Source organism: Eschscholzia californica, unplaced genomic scaffold (assembly GCF_041429995.1).
Source record: "Eschscholzia californica isolate CP2 unplaced genomic scaffold, dmEscCali1.0.p SCAF_1, whole genome shotgun sequence".
Lineage (NCBI taxonomy): Eukaryota > Viridiplantae > Streptophyta > Magnoliopsida > Ranunculales > Papaveraceae > Eschscholzia > Eschscholzia californica.
In genome coordinates, this window is record NW_028238198.1 from 80515358 (window position 1) to 80525395 (window position 10038).

Sequence of the window (10038 nt, forward strand, 5' to 3'; positions counted from 1 at the left end):
AAACCTAGATCAAGTCAGTTTAAGGAGAAGAGTAAAAAAGCAAATAAAGCTGAAAGCATACAGTCAAATTAAGAATATCCTAATGATCCAAACAGTACAAGATAATGTGTTTGAGTGATGAAGAATAAAGATAGTCTCATTCCATGTGAATGGTGGTATCTTTTGAACCCTAGAGAAGTTGAAAAGAAACTTTCACACTATAATATTATACTCCAATTATTAATCCCTAACTATTTCTTAATCTAACTTTCACTCCTTTGCTTCTTTGACTAACTTTTTTTTTTTTCTAAAATCAACAAATAATTCTTCTCTCACTTCATCACAAAATTCATCTTCAATTCTCTACTGAAATTTGAAGTGTCCTAATTTCAGCCTTATATTTACTGTCAGAAGGACTGAGTGTCCTCTTGGAAGGGTCTTGAAAGAATAAAAGTCTCAACCTAATTTTTCACATTCATTTCTACCAACAATTCAACCTAGTCCAAGTATAAGTCCAAACTAGGGTTGTTGCATATACCTTGCTACCAACAATTTTAACATTCATTGCTACCAACAATTCAACCTAGTGGTAATGTAACTGTAAACTTAGTTTTTTTTTTTTTTTCATTTATAAATGAATCAACATGGAAGAATCAAATCTTGGCCAGACATTCTTAAATAGTGACTTGTCTAATTTGTATACAAAGTAATTGGAGTCTAGCAAAACAAGAGAATCCCAACAAGATAGATTAGGGTATGTTGTGAGTCTTGTGATCAAACCACAAAGTTAAACTGGGACAGAGCCATGATTTAGATCTAGGTGGAAGGAACTAAAAAAAATTAGAAACACAATAAATAACTGAGAGAAAAGCCGTCGACACAAATAAATTATATAGTGTAGAGTACTATGGCATTGATACATCAAAGATGTGATAAGCTCGATAACGGCCCATTCAAACTCTTATAAGACCGGGCCTATAACTCGACTACACTTTCTCTGGGATTCGAGGGATTTCTGGAGTTTATGTCAACGCCTTGTAACCACTTAGGCTACCAACTGTTGACATACTATGGATATATTTAATCAAGGGTGGAACTAACGTTTTAAGTCATACAAAGCTGACCATAAAGTAAAACGGTGTGAACGAAAAAACGATTCCTGTGACAAGTTTCGAAAACAAACAATTTCTACTGTGGATATGTTGCATGACTATATAGGTTAATTGTCTCTTCACCAAAAAAAAGGACATAGGTTAATTGTCTTTTCCTTTCTCTTTCTCGCCCCTAGCTAAACTAACAAGTCACCAACAACTGATAGCTCTTTAGGTTGGGTTTTAGGCTCTTTAGAATTTAGCCACCTTTTAAGGGATAACCAGGCCTTATTCAAATGAGAGCAAAATTATAAGGCCCAAAATTCGAGTCAAAATATCAAATGAAACCTAATCCGGAATAATAATGCAAAAAAAAAATCTAAAAGTTGAAATTACAAAACATTTTTGAAAATTTCTGAACAAAACATAGTTTTGTTCAGAAAAAAAATTCGAATCAAAATATCAAATGAAACCTAATCCGGAATAATAATGCAAAAAAAAAATCTAAAAGTTGAAATTACAAAACATTTTTGAAAATTTCTGAACAAAACATAGTTTGCGCTCAACAATTTTGTATTTGCTCTCAACAATTTTGTAAATGTATGAACAAAATTGCTTTTGTTCACACATAATTAAGAACATAATTATATATGTTGTCACAGTTTCAAAAGTGTTGCCAACAGTTTCAAAAGTGTTGCCAACAGTTTAAAAATTAGATTTTTTTTACATTATTATTCCCGAGTGGGTGTTTTTTCGTATTTGGGCTCAAATCTTGGGCTTTCTTACATAGTTTCTATTCAAAGAGAATTAATGTCATATAATAACTACTCTTTCCATGAAAAGGTAATACATTTGTATAAGCAAATATACATAATTTATTTACTTTTTCTTTTCTCCCCTTACTATAAGCCACCAAATTTTTGGAGTCAAGCTCAGTTTAAACCTGTATTAACAAATTTTAATCGATAAAATGATCTGGTATCCAAATTTTTGTTTGGGTACTAATCAAACACACTCAACATTTTTTCATATGGTGATTTTAAAGGCGCTCCTCTCGTGTTGTTTTCTTTCACAATTGGCTTTGAGAGGTGTGGTAATAATACTTTGGATGCTGTTAAAACTACCCATATCCAAATGGAAGGAGGACTGAAACTCTTTGGCTATCAAATTTAATAAACTATCTCTTTCAAAAAATGGAGCAAAACAAATCTACTAACAATAATTGGTTTGTTCTTTCAACAAAAAAAAACAATAATTGGTTTGTTAACAACTTTTGGTTGAAGTGGAAGTTAGTTTTCACCCTTTGGATCAAAGATTGGAGACACAAAATCTTACGCCTCAAAATATGTGTTTTAGAATTTCACTATTTTTATTTTCGAAAGAAAACAAAAAATTCACTGTTGTTCTTTCTTTTATACAATAGAACTCATTTTCTTTCTAAAACTCAAAATAAAGAAATTTAATTTCCTCTTGGATATCAAGATAATTTCACTAATTTTAGGATTTGTTATCTGAATCTTTGTGCCACTCTTCTTTTATTATGGATTTATCTGACCGCTCTATGCTTACGTCTTGTTCTAATTTTTTAATATTGGACTCAAGAATCATCACATTTGGATGAGCATTATAACTGTTATATTAAGATATCTTGAGTCCTAAAGACCATATAAAGGTCCGTCCTTAGAGCCATTCTAGGACGCCGAAAACCCATCTATATCTAAATCTATTTTATTTACTTCCTAAATTACATAGGATAAATATTGGTAATGAACTGCTTTCGAGTTTATCCGCAATCCCAAGACCTCATAGATTTTAGAGGAATGTCCAACCACGGCACCGAAGGGGGTGGACACGGCTTATTCTATTTTATGGACCTAAGAGGGAGTAATTTTTTGAATTTTTTATTGAAAAACCCAAAAAATGGGTTCAAATACAAAATAAGGCCCACCATGTATTAATATTTCATAAAAAACCCATTTTAAAAAAAATAAATGAACATCAAGCCCAATTTCGGATCTCAATGTGTTTTTTCCCATCTCTAGGAAGCCATATATTTAGATAATTCCTCTTTTACCCTTATATATATATATAACCTCTTTCCCTCTCTTTCTATTATTCAACCAAAATTTCATTTTCTCCTTTCTCTCTCTACACTAAACAGTGTACTCTCTCTCTCTTTCTCTACATCTTATATTTTAATTTTAACTGCTCCTTCATCTTCAAGGTACAATTATCTTCATATATCTTCATCTTTCATCTCTATTTTCGTCTTTTTGCATTCTTCAACCTTTTTTGAAAATCTCCAAAACTATTTCTTCATCTTCATCATCTTTTTGTTTTGTTAATGTCATTTAGCTTCATGTTTATGTTCATTCATTAATCTGTTTTTATTTTCACGATTATTTCTTCATGATTTTTTTTTCTTTTAGCTTCATCATGAACACCAACATAATCTCTCTTTGTTCATAAAATTTCTTCATCAAGCAACATAATTTCAAAGTTCTAAGAAACCAAAAAGTACAAACTTAGATCACTCTTGGTTCATAAAATTTATTCATCAAGCAACATAATTTCAAAGTTCTAAGCAACATAATCTTTTAGCTTTAACAAGGTGAAAACCCATTACACAGTTTCTTGTTCTAATAAACCAAAAAGTACAAACTTAGATCTACTTTTCAGTTTCTCTCTTTAGAAATTACGTTTTAGCATATGTTGATGTTTAACAGACAAATTGTCAGGTGTTTTAAGCATTTTAGAATATGTTGTTTGTTAAGGAGTTTTGTTTCAAACATTTAGGGGTTTGTTGATGATTTTTGGGTGTTTTACTTGGTAAAAAAGGTATTGTTATTCGTTAAGTATTTTGGTGGATTTTGGAGACATTTACAGTTATGTTGAAGACATTTAGGATTCTGTTTCAAACATTTTGGGTATTGTTGGTAATTTTTGGGTGTTTTACTTGGTAAAAAATATTTTGTTCTTCGTTAAGCATTTTGAGAGTTTTTGGAGACATTTACAGTTATGTTGAATACATATGGGGTTTTGTTTTAAACGTTTTGGGTTCTGTTTCAAACATTTATGGTTTTGTTGACAACAGTTTGAGTTCTGTTTCAGACATTCAGGGAAATGTTGATGATTTTTAAGTGTAAACTTGGTAAAAAGCTTTTTTCTTCGTTTAGCATTTCGGGTGGTTTTGAAAACATTTACAGTTATGTTAAAGACATTTTGGGTTCTGTTTCAAATATTTACGATTTTGTGTAGTTATTTTGGGTTTTGTCCCAGACATTCATGGGTTTGTTGATGAATTTTGGGTGTTTTACTGAGTAAATAAGTCTTTGTTCTTAGTTTAGCATTTTGGGGGGTTTTTAGAAACATTTTAAAATATGTTGAAGACATTTTGGGTTATGTTTCAGACATTCATGGGAATGTTGATGATTGTTTAGGGTTTTACTTGGTAAAAAAAAACTTTTGTTATTCGTTTAACATTTTGGGGGGGTTTTTGAAACATTTAAAGTTATGTTGAAAACATGTTAGGTTCTGATTTAAACATTTGCGATTTTGTTCCGGACATTTTGAAGAATGTCAACTACAATGTTGGACATGTTCATAGCATTTTATGATTAAGATAACAAAAAATTTGTTCTTCAAAATATATGAGATGCAGAGACAATAAACAGTTTGTCTCAGGGATTAAACAAAATATGAAGAAACAATCAATAATGTTATGAACATTCTTCAGGTGCATTTTTACATTGTTTGACACTCTTTTGGATGAATAAGAAATTTACAAAATAAGAGTTAGCCATGTAAGGATCCATTCACTAAACAACATGAGTTAGAATGTTTGGAACAATATATAAAATTCATAGACAAAAAGAAGAGAATCTAAGACAAATAAGCAACATATGCAAACATTCTAATTCATGTTGGAGACATACGAAAGAATGTCAACTACAATTGGGCTCGACATGATTCACAAACTAGCTTTTCTTATCATTATTTTGAGAAGTAGCAGGTGCTCTATCCGGTTCCATAGATGAAAATTCTGCAAGCGGAATGAACAAATGATTATATGCAGTAGGAATATAGGAACATGTTCGAGACATTAAAGCGAATGTTATCAGCATTTCTAAAAATGTTTAGAAGTAGTGGAAAATGTCAAAGGCATACTCATTCAGAATGAATCCCGGATATGAAGAGCAAAAATATACATTAAACAATTGATAAATATGTTTTTAACAAAAGAGAAGGTGTTCTCATTATTGAAGAAGTGTCGGTATTTTGAACAACAAAGAATGCTTAACGAAGAACAATAGTTTTTTTTACCAAGTAAAACAACAAAAAATCATCAACAAACCCCTGAATGTTTGAAACAAACCCCAAAATGTCTTCAACATAACTTTAAATTTTTCACAAAACCCCTAAAATGCTTAACGAAGAACAAAAGTTTTTTTTATCAAGTAAAACACCTAAAAATCAACAACAAAACCCTAAATGTTTGAAACAGAATCCCAAATGTCTTCAATATAATTGTAAATGTCTCTAAAAACTCCCAAAATTCTTAACGAATAACAATAAATTTTTTACCAAGTAAAACCCCCAAAAATCATCAACAGCCCCCTAAATGTTTGAAACAAAACCCAAAATCTCTTCAACATAACTTTAAATTTTTCTCAAAACCCCCAAAATGCTTAACGAAGAGCAAAAGTTTATTTTTACCAAGTACAACACCCCAAAATCAACAGACAAAACCCTAAATGTTTGAAACAAAATCCCAAATGTCTTCAACAAAATGTCTCCAAAAACCCCCAAAATGCTTAAAGGAGAACAATAGTTTTTTACCAAGTAAAACACCCAATAATCATCAACAAACCCCTAAATGTTTGAAACAAAACCCAAAATGTTTTCAACATAACTTTAAATTTTTCCCAAAACCCCCAAAATGCTTAACGGAGAACAAAAGTTTTCTTTACCAAGTACAACACCCCAAAATCACCAACAAAACCCTAAATGTTTGAAACAGAATCCGAAATGTCTTCAACATAATTGTAAATGGTTCAAAAAACCCATAAAAAATGTTTAACAAAGAACAATAACTTTTTTACCAAGTAAAACACCAAAAAATCATCAACAAACTCCTAAATGTTTGAAACATAACCCAAAATGTCTTCAACATAACTTTAATTTTTTCCAAAACTCCTAAAATGCTTAACGATGAACAAAAGTTTTTTTACCAAGTAAACACCCAAAAATCAACAACAAAACACTAAATGTTTGAAACAGAATCCCAAATGTCTTCAACATTGCTGTAAATGTCTCAAAAAACTCCCAAAATGCTTAACGAAGAACAATAGTTTTTTTTACCAAGTAAAACTCCCAAAAATCATCAACAAACCCCTAAATGTGTGAAACAGAACCCCTAAATGTGTGAAACAGAACCCCTTAACGAACAACATATTCTGAAATGGTTAAAACACCTGATAATTTGTCTGTTAAACATCAACATCTGCTAAAACGTAATTTCTAGAGAGAGAAACCGAAAAATAGATCTAACTTTGTACTTTTTGGTTTCTTAGAACAAAAAACTGTATAATGGATTTTACCTTGTTAAAGAAATTAGAGAATGTAGAAGCAAAACTCAAAAATCTTATAAGAAGATTGAACATCATTAAATAAAGAAACATCAAGAAATACCTCATTAACGGAGATTAAAATCTCTAGATCTAAAATTTAATTTCTCTCTTCTAAAACACCATGAAAAAAACTTATGATTGTATGATGATGAAGATTAAAGAAGAAGAAGAAGATGAAACATTAAAGAAGATGAAACATTAAAGAAGATGCAGCATTAAAGAAGATGAAGATGAAATCATACCGGTAGTTCAACGGTCGGACTTCGTTTCCGACGAAACTAATTTCATGTCCGATCACCCAATTCCGGTTAAGGTAGAGACAGAAAAAAGGAAAGAAATATTTGAGCTGGAAGAGGGACATTGATGGGATGTCTCTGAATTGGGCGGGAAATTTGGACGAAATTTGGGTCAGGATAGTGTTGTCTTATCTTTATGTAAGTGAGGGTAATAGTGTATTTTTACTTACTGGGTTTTTTTCTCATTAATATTTTGGATTGGTTCTGATTCTCTATTAACCCTCAGATTGTGGGCCTTAGAATTTCCGCCCCTAATTTTTTTTACCTCATAAGTGTTAAGTAGTTCTTTGGGAAAGAAAAATATTTTTATAAAATGAAATTTAATTTCCATGAGTGCACATTAAAAATTCAATTTCTTTCCCCTCTTTACTTCTCAATTTTTAGAAACTTACGTTTATACCATTTACCGGTAACGGAATTAAGTGTTATCAGAATGAATGTCGTCGGTTTTCCTTCCTTCTTCATCTCTCCATTCTCCCGCCCACATACAGGTTGGTACCTAGGGTTTCTATCTCTCCCTCTCTTCCTTTTTTGCCTTCCGTTCTCCCTTATTAAAATCCTTAATACTAATCACATTAGTTTGGTTTTTAGGGTTTTTTTTTTTTTCACTCAATTCAATCTAAAGATTCAACCTTCATCAAGTCCAAAGGTATGATCCTACTCAAGTTTTTTAACACATGTGTTACCCAAATACAAAATAACCCTAGAATTTTTTTCCCAGGTCCTCAAAGTTTTGTAGATGGATCTTCAGCAATCGCTTCGCGATTTGGTAGCTTCTTTGATTCACAAAGAGGTAATTTAAACTTCTCTGACTCTAGGGTTTTCTCTCCCTGTACTAGTCTCAGAGATTAATTGAATGTTCTTTTTCTCCTTATAATTTTCCTTTGTTTCTTCATAATTTGGGTTTAATTAATATGACCAATTTTTTTATGTAGAAATTGTTGGATTCGCAATTCGCTCAATTACAAGAATTAGATGATGAAACTAATCCTGGATTCGTCGCTGAAGTCATCAGCTTGTTCCACCAAGACACTGATAGGATCTTAATGGAACTCTCTAAACTTATGTACGCTTCAAAATTACATTATTACTAGCCGTTTGATTCATAATAATTAAAAAAAGTTATTTGATTTTCAAGATAGTATTTGTTTTTCAATTAATTTTTTGATAATCTCTTTTTTGGTATATAGGAATATGCAGGTTGTGGATTATGCGAAGGTTGCCGCTTATGTTCACCAACTAAAAGGAAGTAGCTCAAGGTGAACAATCTTTCTCAAATTCAGTAAATACCTTCAATTACTTATAATTGAGATTAGCGACGAAAATAATGTTAATTTACGGTTGACTATAGGAAGACATTTAACCGTTGAGAATCACTAAAAGGAAGCACAATTATTCGCACCCTATTAGAGATCGATATTTATTCTAATTTGTGACCTTGTTGGTATTTGCAGTATTGGAGCACAATGTATAAAATATCATTGCATTAACTTTCGTCAAGTTGCAGAGAATCGTGACAAGGACGGGTATGAAGTCATTTTCATATAATATTTCTTTCCTAATTTGCTGAATTTTAGGTTCATTTCTTTTCTTTCGATACATTACATCACAAGACATGAGCACATCATATCACATTGATGTGAATGGAATCAACACAACTGCCACAAAACTTTCATAAATGGTATTACACATAACCCTTTAAGGACCATTTGAAAGAACCCTAAACCCCCATTGAACAAACTATATGTTTTATATTCGCACCTGTAAATTACATAGAATAAATCTAAGTTGTGCTCCCCAAGACTCAGAAACGAACTCTTGATATTTTTTAGAGGGGTTCACACAATGAGTAACATGGACATGTGCAGATTCATTTCCTTGAATAGATGGATATTGTGTAGGCTTCAATCTGTTTTTTAGGTCATAATTCTGCTACTTATTTTGCTCTCATTATCTACTTTAGAAATATCTGATATGAAAATCATTTGTTCATGGAGATTCTAAATGTACAGTTGGTTGGCCCTTATTTTTACACCGGTAACGAGAGGTGAATCTGACAGGTTGGGCTAGAACCAGCCCACTGCAACCCACCACCCATATTTGTCGTGTAGGAGATCTAAGTTTGCATATGGTCATTGTTTTGGCACTTTTGTCGTATCTAATTCCTTTACGAAGTAATCCAAAAACTACCATGTTCATTGGTGGTTGTTACTAAAGAGTTATGTTACTCAAAAAGATTTTCCGATCTTCTGACGAAAGTTCTATCCCCTTTTAGGTGCATTCGGATTTTGAATACTATCACTAACGAGTACCGTAAACTAGAGAGTAGATTCAAGATCTATCTTGAGGTATTCTTTTGCTTTTATGATGTATTTTCCTTATCTTCTCATTTGGGATTTCATGATTCTTATACTACTCATCGGATGCAGCTTGACCACCAGATTCGTTCATATGGTTCGAAGCAACAGTGAGGGAGAAATCTGTCAATATTTTCAAGTACATTGCAGCTTTTCACTTCATTTTGTGGGTGGGAGGGTTATATATCAGACTACAACTTCAGTTTAGCATTTATTTATCCATCTACATTGTTGAAAAAGCTTATTGATATATTTTGTTTTGAAACCCATGATTTAATAGTACTTGTTTATGGTAAATACATTTTCCGGTACTTGGTTTTGTCTCACTTTCCTCAGAGAGAGAGAGAGTGTGCGGATTCTAGACTATAGGTGTACTCTCAAACTCAGCATGTTGTAAAATCTTTCAGGTGGCCTTGTAGAGCCTAACCAACAAAAGTGAGATGAGCTTGACCCTAAGCAGCAAAAGTGAGATCGAAATCCCTCCCTCGAAGTTACCGCTTCTACTGCATATCTTTTGCCAAGAAGAGTAAACGTCAATGTTTTAGCTAGTAATGACTCTAGACTCCCATTAACTAGAAATCTCAGGCTTCCTAGGGGTTAGGATAATAGTTCAAGAATTGAGCAAACAAAATGCAATTTAAGCTGAATTCATCATACAAGAAGAAAGAGAACAAGAAGAGAACCA

The 10038-nt window shown here is 31.9% G+C and overlaps 1 protein-coding gene across 1 annotated transcript; it reads left to right on the forward strand.

Annotated features, from left to right (window-relative positions):
* Positions 1-7269: 7269 nt before the first annotated feature.
* LOC147569735 (histidine-containing phosphotransfer protein 2-like) lies at positions 7270-9664 on the forward strand. The gene is made up of 8 exons (XM_086656246.1): positions 7270-7487; positions 7588-7645; positions 7718-7789; positions 7932-8062; positions 8187-8255; positions 8451-8522; positions 9272-9344; positions 9426-9664. Exons 3-8 carry the CDS (start codon positions 7736-7738, stop codon positions 9465-9467), a joined length of 441 nt encoding a protein of 146 aa, XP_086512372.1. The 5' UTR covers positions 7270-7487; positions 7588-7645; positions 7718-7735; the 3' UTR covers positions 9468-9664.
* The last annotated feature ends 374 nt before the right edge of the window (positions 9665-10038 follow it).

Coding starts and splice junctions, on each gene's coding strand:
- LOC147569735 (XM_086656246.1), top strand. CDS start 7,736: ATGGATCTTCAGCAATCGCTTCGCGATTTGGTAGCTTCTTTGATTCAC. Junction 8,256..8,450: donor CTAAAAGGAAGTAGCTCAAG/GTGAACAATCTT, acceptor TGGTATTTGCAG/TATTGGAGCACAATGTATAA. Junction 8,523..9,271: donor GAGAATCGTGACAAGGACGG/GTATGAAGTCAT, acceptor ATCCCCTTTTAG/GTGCATTCGGATTTTGAATA.